At 42.3% G+C, this 26,590-nt stretch overlaps 1 protein-coding gene and 1 long non-coding RNA gene across 10 annotated transcripts in view; one reads left to right on the top strand and one right to left on the bottom strand.

The window, feature by feature from the left end:
- Nucleotides 1-254: 254 nt before the first annotated feature.
- LOC147914304 (uncharacterized) lies at nucleotides 255-3,229 on the bottom strand. Its single transcript, XR_015555529.1, has 2 exons — nucleotides 3,105-3,229; nucleotides 255-487 (listed from the first exon to the last, which is right to left on the bottom strand). It is a non-coding gene; the product is annotated as an uncharacterized LOC147914304 (long non-coding RNA).
- Nucleotides 3,230-3,447: 218 nt separating this feature from the next.
- RALGAPA2 (Ral GTPase activating protein catalytic subunit alpha 2) overlaps nucleotides 3,448-26,590 on the top strand; it is a 310,483-nt gene continuing 287,340 nt past the window's right edge. For 6 of the 9 annotated variants that reach the window (XM_087445684.1, XM_087445681.1, XM_087445682.1 and 3 more), the window contains exon 1: nucleotides 3,449-3,639. In XM_087445684.1, coding sequence (XP_087301810.1) covers nucleotides 3,534-3,639 — 106 coding nt within the window. In that variant the 5' untranslated portion in view covers nucleotides 3,449-3,533. Of the gene's footprint in view, nucleotides 3,640-26,590 lie in introns of all 9 variants that reach the window. The other 3 variants (XM_087445685.1, XM_087445686.1, XM_087445680.1) reach the window with 1 other exon arrangement.

The raw sequence follows: 26,590 nt of genomic DNA, 5'->3' as shown, positions 1-26,590 counted from the left end.
GCTTTTATACTTAACAATATATCTGGAAGATTAGGTCAAATGAGGACGTGGGTAACTTCCTCATTATTTCTTATGGTTGCATAGCACTGCATAGCACTACATTATGTGGATGTACTGGATTCAATCAGCCACTTTTAGATGTGTACATATGTACTATATCCAGTCAGATCCCATTAGATAATCACGCTGGTTCTCTCCAGTATCTGGTGGCATTAATTTTCTAGGGCTGCTTCAACAAATTACCACAAACTAGGTGGCTTAAAACAAGAGAAATTTATTTTCTCACAATTCTGGAGTTCAGAAGTCTGAAATCAGGTGGTTGGCAGGGTCGGGCTCCCTCCGGAAGACCTCCGGGGAGAATCCTTCCTTGCTTCTTCCAGCTTCCGGTGGCTGCAAGGGTCACTTCGTTTGTGGCTACATGAGTCCAATCTGTGCCTCCATTTTCACATGGCCTTCTTCTCTACTTATGTCTTCTCTTCTTCTGTATCTTAAAAGGACACTCATTAGATTTAGGGCCCATCTAGATAATCCAAGAGGATCTCACCTTGAGATCCTTAACTTAATTACACCTGCAAAGATCCTTTTCCTAAAAAATGTCACAATCACAGGTTCCGGGAATTAGGACATGGACATAGCTGTTCAACCCGCTACACTGGCTATTATAAATAATGCTGGAAGAAATAATCTTCCACATGTGGTTTTATATTTGTGGAGGTATATCTTCAGAGTAAATCTTTAGGAGTAGGATTTCTGTGTCAAAGGGCAAATAATATGTAATTTTGCCAAACTCCCCTCCATAAGAGTTGTACTATTTTACACTCCTATCTGCTATGTTTTTCTATAGCTTTGCTACCAGTGTGTTGTCAAATCTTTTTTGGGGTTTGTTTTTGCTAATTCAAATGGTATTTCAGGGTAGTTTTAATTTGCATTGCAAGTTTTTAACTTGATTTCATTATCTTGATTTATTAATGAAAATGACATTTATTCAATAGCACTTGTGTCTGCACACTACTTGGCACTCTGAACCTCCAGGGATAAAGAACTAATTACAAAGCAGGTGATGTCTTTAAGGAGTTCACAGACCAGCAGGAATGATTTTGGAGAGCAACAGAAAATGAGAAGAATTCTTATTTCACATTTATATACATGTGGGTGAAAAAGCATCAAAATAATAATTTGTGTTTCTTGCTTTTTTAGAGAAGACATTTTCATCAGTAAGTAAAGGCTAGATACGATGGATGAGATGACTCTATATGCGCGAATGCCTGTTTCCGAGACTACCAAGTTTTGACAGTGTCACGTGTTCACTGTACACTGTCATTTTCTCTTCATTTACAGTTACCCATAATTTAATGATGGGGATACATTCTGAGAAATGCGTTGTTAGGCAATTTCATTGTGCAAACATCATAGAGTATACTTATACAAACCCAGATGGTATAGTCTACTACACACCTAGGCTCTATGGTACTAGTCTTATGGGACCACCACTGTCTATGTGGTTCATCTTTGAGCGAAACATCGTTATGCCGTGCATGACTGTATCTAGTTGCTCTGGACCCCAACTAGATTGGAAGCTTTGGAGGTCAGGGGGCTGCATTTTATATATCTTTTTATCCCCAGGTTTAGATTCATGCCTTGCACATAGTAGGTGCTTAATAAATGACTATGACATGTTGCTTTGTAATAGAAAAATTGAATTCCCTAAGACAAGTGCATCCTATTTTTTTCCAATCAATGTAATGAAAGATATCTCATTCTAAAAGAATGAGGCAGTGAATATTGTGACTTACTGAGTGTAACCAGGTATAGGCTAAGTTGCTGTAACAAGGACGCCCAAAATGCCTTGACTTGAGAGAGGTTATTTCTCTCTTGCAACAGTCTTGGAGGGTTTGTGGCCCTGACTGAGATGTCATCTAGGAACCCAGGCTGGTAGGGCAGTTCTGCCATCATTCTGAGTGTAGGACTTCTATCTCTGGGTCTGAGATTCACCCATGTTTTTGGGTTTATTAAGTAGCCCATTCCTTTCTATTGCTGAGTAATATTTCTTTGTATGAATATACCCCAGTTCTATCAATGCTATTTTGACAATTCTAAAAATAGAGAGAGGCTCTAACAACTATGAGATATTTTTTGCATGCTTGGATTAAATATGTGGGACCGTTTCAGGTTTTTATTCCGTTTTATTTAACAAACTTATTGAGTGCTTCTAGAGGCCATATACTGTGCTTAGTGATGAGGATACAAAACTGTGTAAATCCCTGGCTCTTCCCCCAAGGTATAGTTCAGCTGAATGAGATAACACCCAGTTGTATTGTCCCAATTTGATGGAAACCACATGACTTTAAACAGTCAGTTTAAGTACTTGCTAAAATGTTGTCAAAATTTGCAGCATCAAAGGATCCAGACGCCAGTAAATAACCCTACATATCCCTTCTAAGAAATCTCCAGATCATCTTCCATCTCAAAGTTTTGCCCCAGGTTACAGGCACCGGGCCTTAAAAAGCATACCGGCCTGAGAGTCAGGTCCTTCAGGTTCTATTTCTGGTTCTTGCTACTGTATTGCTATATGGCCTTGCACAACACAGAACGTGCACTTCCTACAAAGCAAGAAGCAAGATCTTGAGGAGCCCTCCGAGTGAGGGACTCCTTGAGGTCAGGTCCCAGGAACCAAGGGTACTGGCTGGACTCCTTACCCAGAGCCTAGGCATGCCCTGCTGCTAAAACTATCCATTTCAGTGTGAAATTGGAGCTCGGATTGTGGTATGGTCAAAGGGATTTCCACTCCCTCCCTGGCTCTCTAATGTGAAACTAGAAACCAAAACTTAAAATGGTTTGCATTTGAAAAGCCTTGAAACTTTCCTTACTGAGATGTCTCTGTGGTTCACGTTGCATTAGAGGGAACTGGGCGCACACACCGCAGAGTGAAGGTACAGGAGCCCTGGGACTCCCGGGGTAGGAGACGGGTGGAAGCTACCCATCCGCTTACGACTCTGCAAAGTCGGTCGCAGCACGTCGCCTCCTCGAGAACTACATTTCCCAGGAGTACTTGCGGCCTACGGCGGGGTGGGGACGGGAGAAATACTCAGAGCAGGCCTACTCACCCCATGGTACCCAAGTCACGCCAGCTTAATTGGAGGGCCCTGTCGCGGTGCATCCCGGGACTGGTAGTACAGCGTGTGCGTGGGGCAAGCTTCTTTGTGATTCGCGGCGCCGGCTCGGCGCTCCGGGCCCGCCCCCGCGAGGCGGGTCGGGACCGCGCGCGCCTGCGCTGCATCCGAGGGGCCGACCGGCACCTCCCGCGGGGCGGGGCGGTCGGTTCCGCGTCAACACCGCCTTCCTGCCCCGCCCCTCGCCGTACCCGGCCCGCCCCTCCTTCCTGGAGCCACAGCTCAGGCGGCGGCGGCGGCGGTAGCCGGGCGGGGGGCGGCGAGCGGCGCTCGCGACACGCGCCGCGCCTGATCCTATGCGCTGACTCGCGCGGCGCAGGCGCCTCCTGCCCCGCCGGCGGGGCCCGGGCTTCCCGCGGCGGGATGTTCTCCCGAAGGAGCCACGGGGATGTGAAGAAGTCTACCCAGAAGGTGCTAGACCCCAAGAAGGACGTGCTGACCCGCCTGAGGCACCTGCGGGCGCTGCTGGGTGAGCCGGGCGCCGGGGTCGGGGGCACCTGCACGGGCGCGGGCCGGCTAGGGGGTCGGGGCTGGGGTCCCGAGGGAGTGGGGGGCCTCAGACCCTCTTCTCCAGGTCCAGGCATTGTTCCCGGGAAAGCGGGCACTGCTCTCTCGTCCGCGAGTGTAAACTTAGCCCAGGTTCTCGCCGGCTAACCTCGAGGCCGGACACAGCCGTGACTATCCCTTCCCCGGCAAACGCTGTACCCCAAGTGGTCCTCATACACGCAGTGAACTGTCACCTCCCCTCCCATTTTTTAATTTTTAATTTTGAGTCGGAGGCCCTAAGTACACTGAAGACCCCAAGTGGTCCCAGCGTAGAATTAATTGAACTGTTATCTCTCCCCCTCCCCCTTTAAATTTTATTTTTGCTTTTGAGTCTGAGTCCCCAAATAGACTGAGACTCCACGTGGTCCCAGGATAAATTTGATTTAACTGTCGTCTCTCTTCCCATGCCCCTCTTTTAAATTTTATTTTTATTTTGGGTCTGGCTGCTTCAGTTTCTTTGTGTCCTTGGTGTGAAGGGGGCTGCTGGTGTCTGCTTGGAGAGAGGGGTGACTTTCCTGGGTTCAAGGAGGCTGCTTCTCCTTTATTGCCAGGATGACTGGGGTGATTTTGTACCTCCTTCCGTTTTTCTGAGACTGCTGGGTGGAGGTTCTGCAGAGTCCAGGTGGGCCTGCAGTTGACCTGCGATGAAGCTCACCCCTGCGGGTGTGAAGTGTCCACAAGGCTCCCTGTCACCTGCTGCGTGGTCTGTAGCTGGTTTGTTAAGCTATGCTTTGTTTTCTATTTTCTTACCTCCCTAGTCTTAACTTTTGTTTAGGATGAAAACACCTTTGCTGTCTATAGACAGACTTGTCTGTGTTTTTGGGGGCTGAGAAAGGGACACCTTATGTTTCTTCTAGATGTCTTTTTTATTCTTATGATGAGCAAAAATCACCTGATTTAGGGCAGATACTCTTTGTCATTTGAGGAAATATGACATAAAAGAATTTATTTTATATGTGAGAATTTTAAATAAAGATCTTGTTCATGAGATTAAAAGTTGCAAATTATTTCTGTTTACACTCTGAAGTACCTCTAAGGAAAGAAACCCACACACCTGGTTTTGTCAAGTGAAGTTATTCACAATCTTAGATTCCTTGAGATTATACTGTTTTGTTCAGTTGGAATGAAATATAAATTAGTTGCTGTTAGGGGGATTCGTTTTCAAGACTTTTGAAAGTGAAATGTGTTCTTGGTAAACTGAACTTTCTACTTCCTGTAGTAATATACCATGCACACACAGGTTGCATTGTGCGGAGTCCTTCGTAGTGACTGATTAACACCTTACCAGGGACGTTTTTGATAAAGGAGAGATGAGCAGTATTTAAAAGCATTTGATACTTGGGAACTTTTTCTGTGGTAGAGAACTTGAACATTTGTTCTGTCCAAGTCTACAGGATTAAGTTGGCTACATTTTATAAAGGCAGAATCACTTAAACCTAGATCAGTTTGGTTTCTTAGAAATACAGAATACATTGTTACCATTCTGAGAAAGTAGTTAGTTTTCAAGGCTGTGTGATTTGGTTTCACTTTAAGGTGTGTGTCTATTTTGAGGAACTTTCTTTTATCATTTCATTTCATATCATTGTGACCTCAGTTTTGTAACATGGAGAGGTTCTTTGATATTTTCTTAGGTCTGTGTTGTTTTTTCTTGATGCATTTGTTTGTAGAATGGCCCAGTTTACTTTGTTTGTTACTGTAATCTTTATCCGTAAGGACTAGATATTGTAAATGTGTCTGAGGAGTTCTAGTCATAATGTTTAAAAACTTTTGCTTACAACTGTGGTTTAAAGACTTTAAAGAAAAATAGTACATTAATGCACTAGTTGCTACCACATTTCACACCCTATTTGTTTGCTACTTTAAGAAAAGTCTAGAGTTAGAAAAAACGGCCTTTTTATCTCAAAAATAGGAATTAGCCAAGATCAAGAAAACTATTTGCAGGAAATGAATAGAAATTATAATTGTATTTTCATTTGTATATATTTATATAATACTCTTGGTTTTCACATCTTTTATCTTTGTGATAATAAAAATATTTTTTTACTTACAAAGATAATACCACTAACCTGGATTTGCAGCCTGCAGCTGCATGACTTTGGGCTAGTTACTTAGCCTTTCTTTGATCTTCAGTTTCTTTGCTTTGTAAAATGGGTATGGTAATGTCTGCTTTGTAAAGGTTATTGTGAGTATGATGTATAAACTACTTCAGCTTGGAGCAGGCATTTAACAGTTTCCTCTCCCATTACTTGTCTCCCATCATTAATAGAATAGGATAAGCATTTTCTTAGGTAGTCCCCCCCTTTCTTATTTTGATAACTGTGATGTATTTGTTCTCTTTTCATAAAAATTAGTCTGTATTTAAGACAGTTGGCTGAGAAACACACAATTAGCTGCGAAGACTAGAGTGTTATTGTCATGGTAATGACTCCAATTAGAACTTGCTTCGCTGCTTTGACTTAGCTATATATTGTTGATTGGGCTGATATTATTAACTTTATTTTACAAAGGGGGAAACTGAGGCACAGACAGGCCTTACAAGGGGCCAAACCAAGTACTAAATGGTTTATATGTACTATGTTAATTAGAGAAAGAACAAAGAGCTGTTAGGTCTTCTGATTTCCAGTTCTCCCTACGCTGTTGACATCATCATTGGTAAAGTAAATGAGTAAACAAAACGAAACAAAAAACCATACTGTATATTGCTATATTGCTCCAGAAAAGATTCCATGTCTAATTAAAAGTTGAGTGGGGCCCCCCTGGTGGCGTAGCGATTAAGTTTGCATGCTCTGCTTTGGTGGCCTGGGGTTCGCTGGTTCAGATCCTACGCTCCGCTCATCAAGCCATGCTGAGGCGGCATCCCACATAGAAGAACTAGAAGGACCCACAACTGGGATACACAACTATGTACTGGGGCTTTGGGGGGAAAAAAAAGAGGAAGATTGGCAACAGATGTTAGCTCAGGGCCAATCTTCCTAAAAAAAACTGAAAAGTTGAGTGCCTACTATGAGTCCCAAAATAGGGTATAGAAATGGCATTGATATAACAAGAAGAATAGATATAAAATAACAGTAAATGTATAGTGTGTTATGTAATTAGTGGCTTATATGGTAGACTCCATTACAGGATTTCAAGGGGCAAGAAAGATCATTAAGAATGCCACAAAGAGGGGCCAGCCCTGTGGCTTAGCTGTTAGGTGCGCGCGTTCCGCTACTGGCGGCCCGGGGTCAGAACCCCGGGCGAGCAACGACGCACCGCTTCTCCGGCCATGCTGAGGCCGCGTCCCACATACAGCAACTAGAAGGATGTGCAACTATAACATAGAACTATCTACTGGGGCTTTGGGGGAAAAAGGAGGAGGATTGGCAATAGATGTTAGCTCAGAGCTGGTCTTCCTCAGCAACAAGAGGAGGATTAGCACAGATGTTAGCTCTGGGCTGATCTTCCTCACACATACACAAAAAAGAATGGCACAAAGATAGGGGCATCTTGAGGGAGGTTTTACTCATGCTGGGCCCTGAAGAATGGTTAGACGAGCTCTGTCCAGTGGAAGTATAATGTGAGCCGCATGTGTAATTGTAAATTTCTAGTAGCCGCATTTAAAAAAGAAAAAAGAAACAGGTAAAATTAATTTAAAATATTTTAGTTAACCCCATATATCTAACATGTATTATCGACAAGTAATCAAAATGAAATATTAATATTTTTACATTATTTTTTCATACCTAATCTTTGAAATCCAGTGTGTGTTGCACACTTACAGCATATCTCAGTTCAGACTAGCTGTATTTCAAGTGCTTAGTAGCCATATGGGGCTAGTGGCTACGTATTGGACAGAGCAGGGTTGGAATTTGGAAGACAGAGGGAGAGGGTAGTTCCGACCAAGGGAAGATGGAAGAGCTGGTGGTGGAACTACACGTGGTAATGATGTGGGAGGGTGAGGAACACCAGCCTGCCTTTTCCTCGTGTCCAGTGGGGTTGTGGTGAGGGTAAGGTTGGGCACTGAGGATAGGGTGCTAGGACCCTGGCCCTGAGGGCATCCACAGTGTCAGATAAGTGGCTAGAATACTGTGTCCACCAGGGGTAGGGACAGGACAGTGAGTTGGAGTGGGGGGTGTGGAGGAGGAGAGGAATGGGGGCCTGACCGGCTACAGCTGAGGAGGGTTGGAGGCCAGATCAGCAAGGACCTTGTTTGCCTGAGTAAGAAGGTCAGATCTTATCCTGCAGGTGAGAGGGCCAGCTTGGAGAATTCTTAGCAGGTCAAGTGATAGGATTTGAGAACTGCCTCTCTGCCAGCAGGACCAGGAAAAATAGATTGAGGCTGATGGGAGGAGTGGCGCTGAAAACAGGAAGACTGCTGAGAAGACTGGCAATGGTGGAGCAGACAAATGACGAGGGTCTGAAATAAGACGCTCCATGAATGGAGAGGAGGGGTGGGATTATAAAGGACCAGTGCAGTAAGAACTAGTGATGCTCTACATGAAGTACTGAAAGCGAGGTTTGGAGACGCTACGCAAGGAGTGATTAATCTGAAGGAGAAGAGGTTTGGGGTCAGAGGCCACAGTGAGGTCAACTCAAATGACACCGAGTTTGGACCAAATATTTGGAACCAGAGAGGAGAAAACAGTCTCTCAAAAATGCTCTATAGACTGATAGAGCAAAATAGAGCATTTTGGTGTATTTCCTTTTGTGCATCTGATGATTTGAGTGGGGGCAAGTTCACTTACAGTTGTAAATGTTGCCTTTTCTTATTAGCATTTCCCCATGTTTCGTTAACCACAAACATTTGTTGAGACTATGTACCATAATTTATGGTACCATTTCTTGGATAAATTATTTTCTTTCTTCCTTGCTCTTTTTCTTTTTCTGATATAAATAATACTGCTGTAAACATCTTTCTCTTTTTTTCTATGAAGCACGTTTTTCTATAATTTGCATTATTTCCTTAGAATAGATTCCACTGAAGTCGAATTGCTGGGTTTGAGCATATTTATGACTTGATTCACAGTGCTTTCCCAAGTGTTGCTCCCATTGGCCCTGCCAGCAGCAAGGATTAAGACTACCATTTCTACTGTTGTCTGACTAGCAATAAACATGTTTTTATAATTTGATAATTGGTGTTAGGTATTTGGGAGAATGGGAATGTCGTGGATAGAGCTAGAAGAGTTGGGAGGAGAGCCTGGCTAATGACAGGGGAAGATGAGTTTGAGAAAAAGGCAAGATCCAAATGGAAATGTCTAGGAGGTTGTTGGACATGGGGTCTGGAGCTTAATAAGAGGACAGAAAGCTATAATATGTTTATTATCGTCATGATCTTATTGAATCTTCCCACAACCTATGATGCAGGTGGTATTCCTACCCCCAACCTACAGAGGAGAAAACTGAGGCTCAGTGAGGTGAACTACTTGTCTGCCAGCTCCCAGCTGATAAGTGGTGGAGCTGGGATTCATGTGATTATAAAGCCCATGTTGTGCTTCTGCTAGTTATCTGACTCAAAAGCATATTTACATACCAGAAAATATATTTACCCACCAGAATGAATGTTAACATATAAACAAAAGCTCAACAGCTTTTGCATGAGTCCCAAAAATATTGCTTTGAGTTTTGCTGCTCTCTTCCTGATCTGTTTTACCATATTCTTTTAGGGAAACTTGAGGCTGTATTTGATTTGAACATGGCAGAAGATAAAAAGACTCTTTCCATGTATTCATGTTCATTGGCCTCTCTGTGCCCTCGGCAGGCCTAGCAGGTGGTAAAATATTTGCATGGACCTTGGTGCCACATGGAAATTCTACAACTAGAATAAGGCTGGGAGGTGTAACTTCAAGCTCTTCAGGAGATCTTAGTATGGTTTCTCTCAGTTGACCTTTTTTGAAGGAAAGTGATTTTCCTATATGCTTGCTCCCTTTGCTAATTTTTAGTCCATTACTGACATTTTATATTTATAATCTCTGGAATATAAAATGAACTTTGGACACACGTGTGTAACACAAATATCTGCTTCTGGGGCTTGAGATTGTCTAGACTGGTGACGTGAGAAAGGTGAACTCAGAAGTTTGATTGAGCTCAGATGTTGGTTTGAGATCATTAAAAAAGATTGGGGCTTCCACCTTTTATCCTGGGAAGAGAGAGAATTGGTAGGCCCAGAAGATTTTGATGTAAACTTTTGTAATTTCCATTTTTATGTTGTTTTGTAAGTAGTTTATTTGCAGATGGGCATAAGTACTTTTACTAGCTGTTTTAGAGTACTGATCTTTGGCCTCCAAACTAAGTACCATAGATAAAACTGTAGAGAATTGTTTATTTTAAAAAAAAAGTTGACTTTCAATTAGCGAATTGATTCAATTTAAATTTTAAATTATTTTTAAAAGAAGGAATGTAAGTTACTGTACTATAAAATTAAGAATAATATATAAATGTAGTAAACAACTATCTTGTCTTGGATTTTTTTAAAAATTTAGTTTCACAAACATTTTTTCATGTGTGTGTGTTTGCTCAGTAGGGCTGTGTCTTCAGAGATTACTAAGGCACAGGGCCAGGATTTACAGTTTGGTAGGAGAGACAGACACATAAACAACTACATTTACCATGAGGGTGTTAGTGCCTTGGTGGAATGGCATGAAAATGTAGAGGTGGCTACAAGGTCCAGAGGAGGCGCAGCAGAAAGGCCTCTTGGAGAAGTCCCTCCTGAAGGACGTCGGGTCTGAGGGTGGGTTTGGAATAATGAATATGAGAGTTTCCCAGGTGGACGAGTTGGGGATGAGGGGACTGCAGAGAGAGGAGCTTGTGCAAAGGTAATGGTGTGGTCAATGTGGAGTTAAGTGTACAGTGTGGCTTTTATACTGTGGTGTAGGTAGATGTTGGAAACCCTGGGAAGAGTTTTAAGCAGAGGAGGAGCCAAATTCAATGTCTTCCCTTGGTGAATGGTCCAAGAATCCCAGTCTCCCTGAGATTTGAAACCTGGCTACTGGGAGAGTGAGGGCTCCCATCCTTTCAGATTGCAGACCATGAGGATGTAGTCTGGGCTGCTAGTGTTCATCTTTCCCCACGTGTGGAGAGCACCTGCCTCAAACTGAATTCACACTCAGAGGGAAGCAGAGCAGAGAGATGGGGAGTGAGAAGGGCCCAGTGGAGGGGTTCAGCCATGTCTGTGCCATCTCTGCCCCCGAACTTCTCAGTTCCAGGAGCTGGTAATACCCTGTTTTTACTATAGCTAGCTTGATTTGTATTTCCGAATCTTGCAACAGAAAGAGTACAGATTAGTATGCCAGGAAGAGAAGGGGAAATTCCAGATCAAAGGTGGATGAGTGTGGGGGTGTGTGTGTGCAGATATGATTTTTTAAGACCTAGGGGGATTTCAGTTTATTTATGTTTAGGAATAGGAACTAATAAAAGAGCAAAATTGAAGAAAGAATAGAGAGAAAGGGGATAAAAATGGAGAAAGCTGTGGTCTGCAGTGGGATCAAGAGCATGGGGCAGGAGATCAGGCTTGACACTAGGGCCACCTTTTCCTCTAAAGCCGCTTGGAGAACGCAAGAATGGGGTGCTGGAGGATGGGGACGTGGAGGGAACTCTCACACGACGACTTCTGTTTTTTTCTGTGAAGGGAAGAGGTCAAGTCAATTGCTGAGCCAGTAGTGATAGGAACTGAATATGTCTTGCTCCCTCTTCTGTGCCAGGTGTCCCCTTAAAATAAAGGAAATATTGTAATCTGTGAGACTTTTCATTGTTGTTCTTTTGGGGAGTGATCTCATAAATGCATTTAACTTATGTATTAAAAGCTTGACCAGAAGGGGGAAATTATATATATATACACTTAAAAAATGAGGACATTTTAAGTAGTGCAGATATTGCCCTTCCCCTCAGTGACCACGTGCCCCATAATGACTTGAGGTGGGACAAGGGTGCTGTGTCCTCAGTGGTCTTCTTTTCTTTATGCCTCTGATTGTAGGAGCATCTCCCCTGCTGGGCGTGACTCTAGTGTTTAAGCGTGATTTTGACTTTCTCCATTTTTGCCTTTAATGTGACTTAACCCACATAAGATGTAACTCTACTGTCTTGATATCTCGTATTCATGTAGCACTTTACACTTTTGCAAAATATTTTTTCAAATGTCATTTGATCAAATTGCTGCTTTAAGCAGTCAATTCGTAAGGTATCTACCTTCTAGATTCTTAGTAGAGCTTTGTTTCTGCTTGAGTTCTGTATCCTCAATTCAGGATTTTAGCTTTGATTTTTAGAAAAGAGATGTTTCATAACCTTTTTTATGTCTTTTATATTGTTTTAGAGACTGAAACCACATCTGGAAGATATTGAACACTATTTTAAAAGCAGTTGTAATCTTTAACAGTGAATATGTACTTTGATTTCGCTATTGCAGTTGTGATTTAGTTAAAAAATACCCCTTTTGAAAAAAGATAAGGAGCCCATTGATATTGTCTTGTGTTTGATTTTAAGTGATGGCGCGTATTCATTGAACCTCAACCATGCTTTCAAGGACACATAAAGTACCAGCGACATTGCTTGTGCCCAACTGTGGGAGCTATAAGAATGTGCCACTGGGATCTCCTGCTTCAGGGAGCACGATTGACTGACTGCGCCAGCTGCTGCCCTCTGGGTTTACCACTGCTTTTTAGCTAAAGCTGTGCTTCTCTTGGGCTATTCCCGGCCAGTTACTGAGCAAGCAGGAGTGTTAATGTGGCCCATTCTTTTGAGACCCGGATACCTCTGAAGGGTGACTTTTGCTTGAGGGCTCCCTATTGGCCTGGCCAAAACCTTCTCAGAACTGAGTTGAAGTCTGAGACTGTTCCTCCTCAGCCCTCCTGCCTTTCCCTCTCCTTCACAGGGGTTAGACCTGCACTGTGGTCTGAAGCCTCTCTCTGCCTGCTCAGCTCTTTCCCTTTTATTCTTCACAAGTAATACCCCCAGTAAATCTCTTGCATGTCTAGTCCTGTCTTGGCATCTACTTCTCAGAGAACCCACTAATACACCATCTCTTTCCCTAGAAGGTGTTACCCATCCTGCCATCTAAAATTCTTCCAGGAGACAGTGTAAGTATGTTACATCTTCCACATAAGCTTTGTTTATCCCCCTGCCCTGAAATGATCTTCCCTCAGAATTCCCATAGCATTTGTACCTCTCATTCGTCATTTATAGCCTTTGGCTTTGTATTCTGCTTATTTGTCTACTGCCTGATCTCCCCCACTAGATGATAAGTACATTGAGAACATGAATAGCTTCTTGTTCATCTTGATTCCTGTTAGTAACATACTTCCTTATTTGTAATAATAATAATTATCATTTAATCATCATTTTCCATGTGCCAGGCACTGCCAGAAATACTTGTGCATGTATTAACTCATTTAATTCTCCTAAGTGAATTAGGTAATCTCATTATCCCCATTTTATAGATGAGACACAGAGAGGTTAAGAACCTTGTCTGAGGTTATACAGCTAGTAAGTGGCAGAGTTGGGATTTGAACCTAGGCAACTGGCTCCAGAGTCCTGTTACTCATTTAACAGTTACTTTTTATCCAACACCAATCATGTGCCAAGCGTTGTGCACAGCATTAGGGATGCCAGAGCTTGTAGTCTAAGTCTAGAATAAATAACTATTTAAAAGCCCCCAAAATGTGATTTCCAAATAGATGGATGTAAGTCTGTGGGGAAGTAGCAGCCACCTGTGTGGATGTTTTGAAAAATTCCTGAAAGCCTTCCTGCCACAAAGATTATTTTTGCTACCTAGAAGTTCCTATCATTAAGGTAATGATTCAAGAACATGAATTACGGTCTCTTGAAAGATCCCTCTAACCTTCTCCCTGCACTCATTATCAGACCGATCCCTTGGATCCCAAGGGGAATAGCTGTAAGAAAGGACTATTTCTGTGGACAAAAGGGAGAAGAAGTTGGAAAATCTTGACTAGGGTGTGGGGAGGAGGGGCAGCAGGGCCAGAGGGCTGTTGGGAAGGACAGATTTGGTGAGGCTTAGGCAAGTACCACAGATATTCTTTCATGGAAACAAAATTGGAGAGAACTACTATAAAATTTTAAATTTACAAAAAGCAAAACTGAGTCACCATCCCCAAAAAAGGACCTGTTATAACTAGTGATGAAGATTCTTACAATGAAATCTTTGATAGTATTTTTAAGATTGCATGGAAGAGAGGGGAATTGATGACATATGTTGCTTCTTTACAACTTTTTAAAGGGATTAATGTGTTTTATTTATGTCTGGTCATATTTCTGGTGCAAACAATGTAGACCTCTCTATTCCATCGATTTTGTATCTAACAAAATGAGGATGTGTTTGGGTCAGATGGGCTTGATACAGTAGAGCTTATGCTGAATTCCTGGAGTGGAAGTAAAATATCACCTAGTCTTCCTCTCTGTGTGTGTGAGTGTATATGTGTGTGTGTGTTGCAGATATTTATTTTTGAGAGAGTGGTTCCATTCCTCTCTTCCTTCTCCTAAAATAATACATATACAAAGAGACACATCACGTTTAACTGAAGTAAAAAGGAAATAATGAACTGGAAAAATATTTGAAACTTATAGGAGAGGAAATAGTTATATCCTCAATATAGAAAGAGCTCCTACCTATTAACAAGAAAAATTCCAATAAAGAAATGTTTAAAATATATATATATACATGTCACAAGTGAAGAAATGCCAAGACCTAGTGTTTTAAATGTCACTCATCACTAATAATCTAAGATATATAAATCTACAGATTAAAATGTATTTCCCTATTATGTTAACAAAGTTGCTGTTTTTTTTTTTCCTAATGATAATATACCATGTTAGCTCTCCAACACACCTTTGAAAGGAGTATAATTTGGTGTGATCTTTCTGGAGAGTAATTTGTTATCAACAAATTTGTTATCAACAAACAAACATGTATCAATGGTCTTAAAAATGTACGTATCATTTGTCCCAGTTTCCTCTTCTAGGAAATTATGATAGATATACTTAAAGACTATTATATTAAGAAATGCATTGCAACATAGTATATCAAAATTTTTTTATTAAAGTGAAATTCACACAATATAAAATTAACCATTTTTTTCTTCTTTTATTTTTTCAGGAAGATTGGCCCTGAGCTAAATTCTGTTGCCAGTCTTCCTCCTTTTTTCTCCCCAAAGCCCCAGTAAATAGTTGTATGTCATAGTTGTACATCCTTCCAGGTGCTCTATGTGGGACGCCACCTCAGCGTGGCTTGATGAGTGATGCACAGGTCCGCGCCGAGGATCCGAGCTAGTGAACCCTGGGCCACTGTAGTAGAGCGCGGGAACTTAACCGCTGCACCACCGTGCCGGCCCCTAAAATTAACCATTTTAAAGTGAACAATTCAGTGGTGTTTAGTACATTCACGATGTTTTGCAACTGCCATCTCTATGTAGTTCCAAAACTGAAATTTTCATCACCCCAACAGAAAACTCTGTAATCACTAAGCAGTCAGTCCTTATTCCTTCCTCCCTCCAGCCCCTGGCAACCACCTGTGTGTGTGTATGTGTGTGTGTTTAACCAGCCTGGGAATTTTTTTTTTTAATTTTCTTAATTATTCTGTTCCACCAGAATGGTATCTGTTGAGTGTATTTGTATTTGTCAGGACTCTTGGTTGCAAGTGGCAGAAACTCAGCTCAAATTAACTTGAGCAAAAGGAGGAATTTAATGACACCTGCAACTAGTCTAAGGGAACATGTAGCTTTAGGTATAGCTGTCGACAGGGATGTAAGTGGTATCCCCCCCTCTCATGTCCGCTCACTCACCTCATGTCCCCTCTCTTTTTTCATCTCCCCCCGGGTAGAAAATACTCCTCCCTACTCTTGTTCTGTGTGTGTGTGTTTGTTTTCTGTGCCTCTGCTTCATTCTCAGGCTGACTTAGCCAGGTGCAGGAGAGATGGCCCCGACAGCTAGTGACCAGGTCATTCTCACCAATGCCTGAAAACCACTCTGATTGGCCTTACTTGGGTCATTTCCCCTTTCCTGTACTGATCACTGGGTGAGGGAGATGGGGACTCTGATTGGCTAGCCTGGATCACTTGCCCTGTTCCTGTAGACTGAATCTCATTCTGGCTCATACATTTCTGAGGAAGTAGTTCTAGAAAGGCATTCTGGCACATTTCCACACAAAACGACACTGCTTATATCTCTGCCCATGCCCATATACACCACAAAGTGAAGTTCATTAACTTTTGTGTTAATAATCCTAGTCACTGAGAAAACCTTAAATTATGCTCTATAAGTTCTACTTAAGACTATGGGAATTATATTTGAGGATTAATCAAATTTGAGGGAGGTTAGGGTTACCCTTTTAATAAATGGATTGGCCACTCTTTGAGTCTGCCTTGGTTAGGCTATATTTATTGTTTTTAAGTCATTCCACAAATAGTTACTGAGTGCCTGCTGTGTGCCAGTTGAAGCCCTGGCTTCATGGGACTTTCATTCTTTTGGGGTAGATGGACAATAAACAAATGACAAATGTATAACACAATTTCAGGTGATGATTGTAGGAAAATGAAGCTTGATAAGGGTATGTGTGCAGGTCTAGATAGCAGGGTCAGGGAAGGCCTTTCTGAAGATGTGTTTAGAGCCAAGACCTGGGTTAAGTGGGGAGCACCTTTGTGATTATTTTTGGGGATAGTCTTCCAAGCAGAGGGAACAGTAAGTGCAAAGGCTCTGAGTCACAAATAGGCTTGGGAATCTCATGGAAGTCAATAGAGTTGGAGGAGAGAGGGAGCCAGGAAAGGACAGGGGTGGGAGAGGGGAGGTGAGGAGGGTAAGACCATGTGGGGCTTACACGTCTCAGTGAGGATTTGGGATTTTTCTCTAAGATAAGATAGGGAGCCCCAGGAGGGTTAAGAGCAGGGGAGTGACCTGAGTTGACCATTAGGTTTAAAGGAATCACTGTGATTCCCACACGGAGAATGGACTTACTTAGTTAGGCTATCAGAGTTCATTTTTCTGACCACAAGCTTGCTTCGTAAAGAAAGCTTTCTTTGGCTTACTTTTTAGAAGGTTGGATCCTTTGTGCAAAAACTGAACAGTGACTTGAGACAGAAGAGAGAAGAAGGAAGAGAAAGAAGCAGTGCTGGAGAAGAGAAGTGAGTGGCTATGGAAGCCAGGCAGGCACGGGTTTTGAGGAAAACGGGACACACATGGCCTGTGTCCTTCCTTATGGCAGCAGCAAGTAGTGATGAGAAGACAGGCTAGGAACATTGTGGCCCATGGGACAGGAAAGCTGGAGTGCAGTGGGCCTGAGTGTGTAACAGTGTAGAGATGGGCTTACTATGGTACTCCGAATTCTAGTACGACACATTAGAAAGTGCTCCTGACAGTGATAAAAAGATGGAGATCTGAGGCTAGCCCGGTGGCGTAGTAGTTAAGTTTGCACACTCCGCTTTGGCGGCCCAGGCTTCGAGGGTTCAGATCTTGGGTGCGGACCTATGCACCGCCCGTCAAGCCTTGCTGTGCCAGCGTCCCACATACAAAATGGAGGAAGATGAGCATGGATGTTGGCTCAGGGTCAGTCTTCCTCACCAAAAAAAAAATGGAGATCTGCTAGTGGCTGAGAAAAAATGAGCACAGAAAAATGTTGATGGGTCAGTATAATATTAATTTATCAATGTGAATGATTTCAGAAGGCAGCAAACGCTACAGATTGGCTCTGTTTCAGGTACCCGGCTAAATTAGGTCCCCGTTTATGCTTTATATTGTGTTTCTTAATGGAAAGTCCTTGATCTTTGGCTCAGTGTTAATTGAAAAGATGTGATTTTTATGAAACAGTGTTGCTAACTGAGCATGCACTGAAGGATTCTGTTCTGGCAGCTTAAACCTGTCATATTTAAACAAAAAGAGGAAAAGCTGACTTATGTGGGCTAAGGCTGCCACATCTTGTAAATGAATCTTACCATGATTGGAAATTTCCTCACCTTTTTGCATTCAAAGGTATCACACATTTGTTCATTTCTCCTCAGTCCAAGCTACTGAATGGCTGGACAGAGACAATTTCTTCCTGCACAGTTCTGTTATTTTTCTATACTTTTTAGTAAACAACAACTAGAGAAACATAACTTTCCCTAAAGACAGCAAAACTCCTCTATAACTAGATCATTACAAGGCATTATGTACATGTCTGTATGTGTTATTACAGAAAAAGTTTAATTACAGTGTTGGACAGAGGAAATTTGAATTATTTGCTGTTTTTAGGGTATTTTAATCTTGGTAAAGATGCTATTTTATATATTATTTGGGTCTTGAATGTTCTTCAAAGTTGAAAAGTAAGACAAGTTTGGAGAAAATTATGGCCTGGTTGTCATGTCTGCTGAGTTGTTCTTTTCTTTTTCATGGTAAGTATCCAGGCTTTGAAAAAAATCTCTTTCCAAAATGCCCTGGCAGATTTTTTTTCCAAAATGAAAAATAGCTTTATAGTTTTTTCTGGTTATAGAATTTTACATACTCATTATAAATATTTGAATAATATGAATAAGCAAAAAATAATTTAAATACGAGAAAGCTCTTCAAATTCCACAATCTCCTGATAACCGTTGTTAAAATTTTGGTAAACATGCTTTCTGTGCTTGTTCTTGCTTACGTGTGTTCTCTTCTTTCTCTCTCTCTTCTATGTACACACACACACAAACACAGTTTACATGAATAGTCCTTATACATGGTCGTTTAACACTGTGTTTTTGACTTAACATGCCTTGGACATTTTTCCATATCAGTAAGTGAAGACTTACATAATACCTAAATGGCTGTATCGTGTTCCATTGGACTCATATAACAAATTATCCACCACCCATTCAGGTTGTAAATTTCAGGCCTTCTCCTGCTGTCAGCACATTGTGGCCTGGGAGTAAGAGGAGTGGCTGCTCAGCGGGCAGAAGGGCCTTTGGTTTCTTGTGTAAAGGATAAAGCAGAAGTGATAGTGTTTGTGGCTGCTGACAGGACAGGGCACAGTGTGATGATTTTCTGGAGGTAAAGACAGCCGCTTGGGGAAGGCCGTTTAGTCTTTACTGATTTAATTTCACAGAAAGGCCACATTTTTAACCTGTCTAGGAGGAAGGTCATTCCACTTGCAAACTGACTCTGGTGTCCTAAATAAACCAGCTTCCATGTTCTCTTTTGGATTTAATAACTATTTAGTTCTGTGACTTCTACCAGATCTCTTTTATGTACTTAAAAAAAAAATTTTATTTTCAAGTTTGCTTTCCTGCACCTCCTCCATCACTTTCTCTTAATATTAGACTTAATTAGGTGAGCACTGTGGGAGCCTAACTGCCTGGGCTCCAGTCCTGGCAGTAACTTAACTTCTCTGACCTTCCACTGGTGATAAGGACAGTACCTGCTTCCTAGGGCTGTTGGAGGTTTAGTTGAGTTAATATATACAAAGCTTTTTTGTAAGCCCGTTATTATAATTATTGATAGTTATTTGACATAAGGAAGACGGCTCTCTCTGCCCTCATCACCGCTTTTCTGCTTCCTTAGTTGTTGGAAATGGAGGGGTGGAGGTTACCATTTAGCTCCTGCTTTATCCATTTTATTTCTATCTCCGACTCTTTCCCTACTGAGTGGTTTTGACTAATGTAGACTAGCCCCAGTTCAGATCAAGAAAAGTAGAAGCAGTTATGCATTGACTTAAAAAGTCTGATTCCTATAAAAGGAATAAATATATTAAAATGTGTATAAGACATATTTGATTTGAACATTATATTTCATTGGTATATATGATTGTGTCTTATAATATTGATACATGATATCTGTTAACAATAAAGTTTTGGAATCCTGCATTTGAGCAATGTGTGTCTAAAATGTTTAAAATAAAAATAGCTTTTATTTTATTAAAATAAAAATATTAAAAAAAATAAAATTATACTAGATTTTGTTTCAACATCTACAGGATGTTTTTGGTTGGTAAATGATAAGGAATTTTTTTCTTCTATGAAAAGCGGTCTCAAGGCTGGGCAGCCCCAGGGTCAGCTAATTCAGCAGTTCGGTGACATCAACAGTCTGAACTCTCTGCCTCCCTGCTCTGCTGTCCTTAGTGTCCTCAATGTGCCAGGTTTGTCCTCGGGGTGGCAAAATGCCTGCAGACATTGCAGGCGTCACCAGATAGAACAATGTGCAGAGACAGGAAAAAAGGAGACACTTTTTCTTTGTGTCTCTTTAAGAACAATGAATCTTTTCCAGACATCTCCATCAGACTTCCTCCCGTTTCGTATTGACCAGCATTGGGTCACAGGCTTGAGCCTAAACAAATCATTGGCAAGGGGCATGTTGCCACCATAGTTGGCTCGACAGCACCAGGTCCCACCCTCTGGGGCTGGGGAGAGGCCAGCCTCTCTGAAGGGCACAGCTTGTGGAGGAGGATGATACCTGAAAAATGGGGGCACTGTTCGGGAGAGAAAGGGTCAGTTTGTGGGAGGGAGTTGGGTGAAGGGGCTAGAGGGAAACCAACAGTGTCTGCTCCAAGTTACTTTCACTTTTCAGTTTAAATGCTATGGAGAACACCTATGGAAATAAATAGTCAATTATGATGAAATTTGAATATATGTATATTTTTAGGGAAAAATTAAAAAAAATTTAGAACAGTGTAACTGGTATGTACAACATGGCTATAATGTTATGTGAGAAACAAAACTATCAGCGAAGCTAAAAGATGAGTTCATTTCCTGCAAATAAAAATATGTAGTTTAGGCCCTAACATGCTTCCAAAACTATCATGTCAGGGTTCTAGTCTGCTTTTCCTTCTGTTGGGCCAGGTGAGTGGTCTTGGGTGCAAGATACGTATGTATCAGCTGTTGGCCCTGGAGAGGACTGAAAACTGGATTCACGGTGTGGAGCTCATTAGAGTGATGGGACAAAAGCCTGATTGGACTGGATGCTTAGGTGGGGGGTGGGGGGGGTGGGTCTAAAGTGTTTATTATGCATCATAAATTACATGTATACAAAACTTATTCTTTCACATATATTTAATATTTAAAACAACAATTTAAAAAACCTTTTGTGTCTAGCACATGGCTTATGCTCAAACAAATACTTCCAGTTGAATCAAGGTTGAAACTGAGACTGGGGTTTTATTGAGTGAATATGTTGGAGGGGGAAAGGGAGAGGATTGAGGGACAATGAAAGGGCTGATTAAAAAGATGGACTGTGGAAACCAAATTAGGGGGAAAAAGAAGTGAAGACTTGAGGGAGATCATAGGTAGTGACAGGATGGTGGGGTCATTGGATTCCAGGACTCAGTAGGGTTGAGGACTTGTTGGAACTAGGATTGCAGAAGGAGTGAGCAAGAAAGATAAGAAATGGCGGGTGGCAGGAGAGTGGGTTCAAACTGAGACTCTGGAGGTAGGGAGGTTATAAGTAGTGACTGGGTCTAGAATATGACCGTGAGCATGAGTGGTGGAGATGGGGTGGAGGACAACCTCATTAGAAATAAGGAAGTCAGGCATCATCTAGGTAAATGTTGAAATCAGTGCTCTTGTTATAGAGAGAAAGACAGTGAGCCAGGCCCTGAAATCTTCTGGAGAGCATGCTGGGGTGAGTGAAAGACTGTGCAACTCCTGTTGGTGGGGCTAGTTGGTGTATAGACTGATGGTGTGAGCAGCAAAGAAGCATTTTGTGTGCGTGAGGGGAAGCACCAGAATGGTCTGGATATTGCAGTGGTGAGCAGGCCAAGTGGTATGTGGGTATAGGAGGAAAGTGAGAGGCTTACCTGACAGTCTGCAGGGACACAGCACTCGGGACTGCCAGGTTTCAGGTAGAGTCAGAAGGGGAAGGGAACCTTTAGAGATGTGGTGGAGGAGAGGGGCTTTGTGAGTTTTATTGGATATAGGGGGTGGAAGGGTTGTGGTTAGGAAGCTGGGGTGAGATGAGGTGATGCCCAGAGCTGTATAGAGGTGACAGTCTGAGATGAGGGTCATGTGGGACCACAGCTTGGATTTCCAGGGAGATGGATGGAAGCAAGAGTGCAAGGCCTGAGGGGACATCCCTGTTGTGTCCCTGGGGGGTAGCCTATGATCATTTCTAATTATGGTTTTCTTATTGAGTCTGGTTGCTTAGGCAGCTTGTGGTAGGGCGGTAAGGAGGAGAGGCTGGGTATCTTGCAAGGAGCAAGGGGTGGACCTCCCATCACTCTGGTGGGTGAAGATAAGGGTTATCTTCAGTACGTTATTATTTAACTTCTGGATGACTCCAGGAGTAATTCCATGTCAAATATATCCAATGATGTTTATGCCTAAAAGTGGATATGGATTAAAAACATGGCACTTGAGAGTTTTTCTGAAATTTGAAATCTCCATGGCATTAGAAAAAAATGTACTTGTAGAATGGACTTTGATCTTTTAGTTCTTAAAGCTTTGCAGAAATTCTAGAAATAACCTTGCCTGTTGAGGTGGGGGGTGGGTGGAGTGTTAGGCAATGTGTCCTTACCTGTGAGCTGACTTTGGGAAATGAGTAGGCCCACGTCCCGATTCATCCTCTACTCCCAGACTTTTCTTTTTTAATTTTTTTTTTTTATAATTTTATTTATTTATTTTTCCCCCAAAGCCCCAGTGGATAGTTGTATGTCATAGTTGCACATCCTTCTAGTTGCTGTATGTGGGACACGGCCCCAGCATGGCCGGAGAAGCAGTGCGTCGGTGCGCGCCCGGGATCTGAACCCCGGCTGCCAGTAGGGGAGCGCGCGCACTTAACGGCTAAGCCATGGGGCCGGCCCCTCCCAGACTTTTCATACCACATCTTTGACCAGATCTCATGTTTCAGAGCCCTGATGCACTGGGGCTGGAGCCTTTCAGTTGCTGTATAAGTTAGGATTTCCATCCACACAAAGATTTTGTATTTGCATGTAATCATTACAGGGGACATTTTTAGGTTTGCATTTAGATGCACTTTTCAGATGTAAATTTCTCTTTAATAATAATAATGCTGATTAAAATATTGATTTACCATTGAAGCACAATCAACCTACCTGCTATCTTATGAGTCTTGAAAGGGTTTTGTTGTGTAGATTTTACCTCCTCACCAGGAAAGCTCCAGGTCTTTTACCTGCCCTTGGCACAGTGTTGCACACACAGGAGGTTCTAAAACCTACCAACTGCTGTCAGGGAAAGGAGTCCCTGCCTGCACTCTGGTTAGCATGTGTTGGGGAAGAGGGAGAATCCCCCTCCGCCCTTTCCCTTAAGGTTCTTATGGCTGGCCAAATAATTAAAAGACAGATTAGCAGGAGAAAATAATACCAAGTTTAATAACATGTATACATGGGAGAAACCAGGGAAACTGAGTTTCTCAACAAAATGGCAGAGATTCTCATCTTAAATACTATATTCAGCTAAAGACAAAGGAGGATGTTGGGGGAGGGGAGAGTCAGTTATGGGAGATTACCAGAAAAGCACAGTAAACAAGAGTAAGATTATTATGCAGATTTAAGGCCTCCCCTTCCACATTGATAAGTTTCTAGCGATGAGGTCATCCCCCCTCTTCCCAGTAGAGAGTGGGAGATACCTTTGCAAATGGAGATTTCCCTTATAAATGTAAATATTTGTCTGGCAACTCTTTGCAGGGCCACCTAGAGAGTGTGGCCTGGGAGAGACAGAATTTTTGATAAGATGGGCTTGTGGTGCCTTTCATATTGTAACATCTATTTTCCATTATATTACAGCCATCGTATGGTAGTAACTCCTTCCTGAAACAGGCCTTCTGTGTTAAATTATTTAGGCAGTTAGTGGGGGAGGTCAAATGTCCGTCAGAGAAAATAATCAAGGTAAAATGAGTCGAGTCCAGCTCTGCTCCATGAATTTCCTCATTTCCCTTGGACCAGAGGGCTCTCCAGCCGCTGCTGGCTAATATATCTAATGACCAAATGACCGAAGCAAGTCAGGAGATTAGCCTGAAATCAGTGTGGATGGGCGTTATCCAAACATGTGATGGAGGGAAGGAATAATTTGTGGCATTTTTACAAACTGCCCCAAGAGGGAAAGAGGGCAGGGATGTAGGCAGTTATTAAACGGTGAAATCACCAGAATCATATTAGCCTTTAAGTTACGGTGTGTTACTAATGACATTCATCCTTGTCAACGTTTTCTGTCTTGTGTCTGAATAGTTTATTTTCCTTGTTCTCACTGTTTCTTTTCTGTTTTTTTTGTGTGTGTGAGGAAGACCAGCCCTGAGCTAACATCCATGCCAATCCTCCTCTTTTTGCTGAGGAAGACTGGCCCTGAGCTAACATCCGTGCCTGTCTTCCTCCATTTTATATGGGACGCCGCCTCAGCATAGCCCGACAAGCGGTGTGCCAGTGTGCTCCGGGGATCTGAACCCCAGGCTGCCGCAGCGGAGCACATGCACTTAACCGCTACACCGTGGGGCCGGCCCCTCACTGTTTCTAAATTATGTTTTATTAAGTTGTCAAGTTCACCTTGAATTCTTCACTTATCCCTTTTCCCTGTCACCAGCCTGTGATCTTGAGTATCATGCCTTCAGTGCCATCATCTAGGAAATTTGAGTAAAATAGTAAATGACATGGTCTTCATCTGCGTAGATGTATAGGAAGGGCTGGAATGGCCCTTAGCTCTGGGGTGGGGGTATGGAGGATGCAGGGACAGGAAGAATTGGGGGGCCAGTCCCTACTAGGGAGGAGCTGAACCGAGCTGTTTCTTCCTCTTGATGGTTTTCACTGTGGCTCCTGTGTGGGAGAAGGACTTTTTCTCTTCCTTTGGTGCTTTCCAGGGGTCTGCTGAGCCGGTTTTTGTGAGACTCTGTTCTGATCCTTCCAAGTACAAAGGAGTAGAATTCTTATTGAAAAGGATTATATGTGGAAGGAAATGGAGGGATGATCTCTCTGGTTTTGTGGGAAGTGCTTACTGCTATATTGGGATTGAGTGCCATTTAATAAGGGACAGTCTCATTAAGTGTAAGAGTTTCATGAGTCATTGAATTTTATGGCTTCACAGTAGGTGAAGCTGGGTTATTCCCACCTAGTCAGATGGCCTTTGCCAGTAGCTAGGTAATTGTAAAACAACCAACATTTATGTGATGCTGGCTGACACTCTTATAAGCACCTCGCATATGCTCATTTTATCATCACAGTAGTCCTGTGATGTAGGAACCATTGTCATGCTCATTTCTCAGATGAGGAAGTTGAGGCACAGAGTGTTTTAATAACTTGTCCAAGGCCCTGTAGCTTCTGGACTTGAGTCCAGGCAGTCTGCTCTTAAGGTTTTCCCTCAACCTTTGCTATTGCCTTTCAGCTAGATGTGGAGAAATAATTGTCAGCAAGAGGTTTAGCTGGACAAAGGGGTGGGAGAGGGTAGGTTTTGGTGTGGAATATGGAAGATTACTTTTGAGATACAATGGGAAAATAGTAGAAACAGTTTATTGTCTGTTGGTTGATGGTGAAGGAGAATGAGAAATTAAAGGAGATTTCTTAAAAAATTCAGGAATGACCCCTAGCTCTGTTCAGCTATCTGCTGGTTGCTTCCCTATGGTTAACTTGAGCTCACTGCCTTGAGTTTTGTGATTATAGTGAGGCAACGTGCTAATGTCCATGCCACACACACTGAAGATCATCACCTCAAAGGCAGTTCACAATCGGGCTCTCTACTTCAGGGCTTTCCCTCCTCCTCTCTTCATTACTGGACTCACGAGGTGGTGGGGAGATTACCATGAGCTCCTTCTTAGGGAATCAGCAGTTCCTGTCTTCAGTGCCATTCACTCCCCTCGTTTCTTACCTGTCTTTTCATCCTGATCGTTTTCATCTGGCTCTCCTGCACATCCCCAAGGTGATGACTTATTTTTTTATATTTCTGACCTGATTTCTAGTTTTCATTTATTCCCACTTGTCTCTGAGGCCTTTGTATAGCTCAGGTTTGAGTCAGAAGACCCAGACAGTTCCGCCCACATTCCTGACTGGCTGTGTTACCTAAGATGCTAAACCTGAGGTTTCTTTATCTTGATCACACCTGCCCCATCTACCTCACAGGGTTGTGGTGAGGGTCAAATAAAGTAAATTCATGAGAGTGTCTTTTAAAACATGAATGTATAGCATTATTAATATTCCCAACCTCCCCGCGTGGCCTTGTCCATTTCCTGCTTTGATGCCCTGCATGAGCTTCCGTCTGGTGTCTTTTCTGGTGCTTGTTTGTTTACCTGTGTACCCTTGATGGCTCTGTGTCTTATTCTCTTTGAATTTCCTAGCACTTGGCACAGGGCTAGTTGGCATGGGGAGGGGCTCAGTAACGTTTGAATGAATGGGTGAAGAAATGTCTGTCTAAAGGAAGTTTGTGGTCGTAGTCTTTTTTTTTTTCTGAACAAAGTCTTCCTAGTATATCTCTGTGCTTATTGAAGTTAGCCTTGTTAAAAAGCAGCCCTTTGATGCTTTCTTGTGTTCCCTTTTGCGGGATACTAAATTACACTGCCTATGGTTGCCTTCCCCAAGATCTATGCTTACTTTAAAAATATTTATCTGATGAGACTTGTTTTTTAAAAGTAAGACAAATCAAGGAGTCATTCTAGATTTTGAATTAGAGAAATAAAATGTTTGATATTTATTTTTTGTTTATTCATTTAACAAATATGCGTTAAGTACCTTTTGGGTACCAAACTCTGTTTCTGGGGCTGGGAATACCATAGTGAACACAACAGATGCTATTCCTGCCCTTATGCAGCTTCTAGTGGAGTGCTGATCAATGAAGAAGTAAATGAATAAGATAATTTCAATTAATCTTAAGTGCTGTAGGGGGGAGTCATGTGAAGAGGACTCCCAGACCAATAAGGAGTTCTTACACTTGTAAATAAACTGAGTACTTTACAGAGGTTGTGCTCTTAGTTTCACTGTGTATCAGGTTACCTTGAATGTGTCTAATTGTTTTGTTAGTGAGTAG

The sequence above is a fragment of the Ceratotherium simum genome, chromosome 21 (genome assembly GCF_057802395.1).
Source record: "Ceratotherium simum simum isolate JZ-2026a chromosome 21, ASM5780239v1, whole genome shotgun sequence".
Taxonomy (NCBI): Eukaryota; Metazoa; Chordata; class Mammalia; order Perissodactyla; family Rhinocerotidae; genus Ceratotherium; species Ceratotherium simum.
This window is presented reverse-complemented; position numbering and strand designations above follow the sequence as displayed.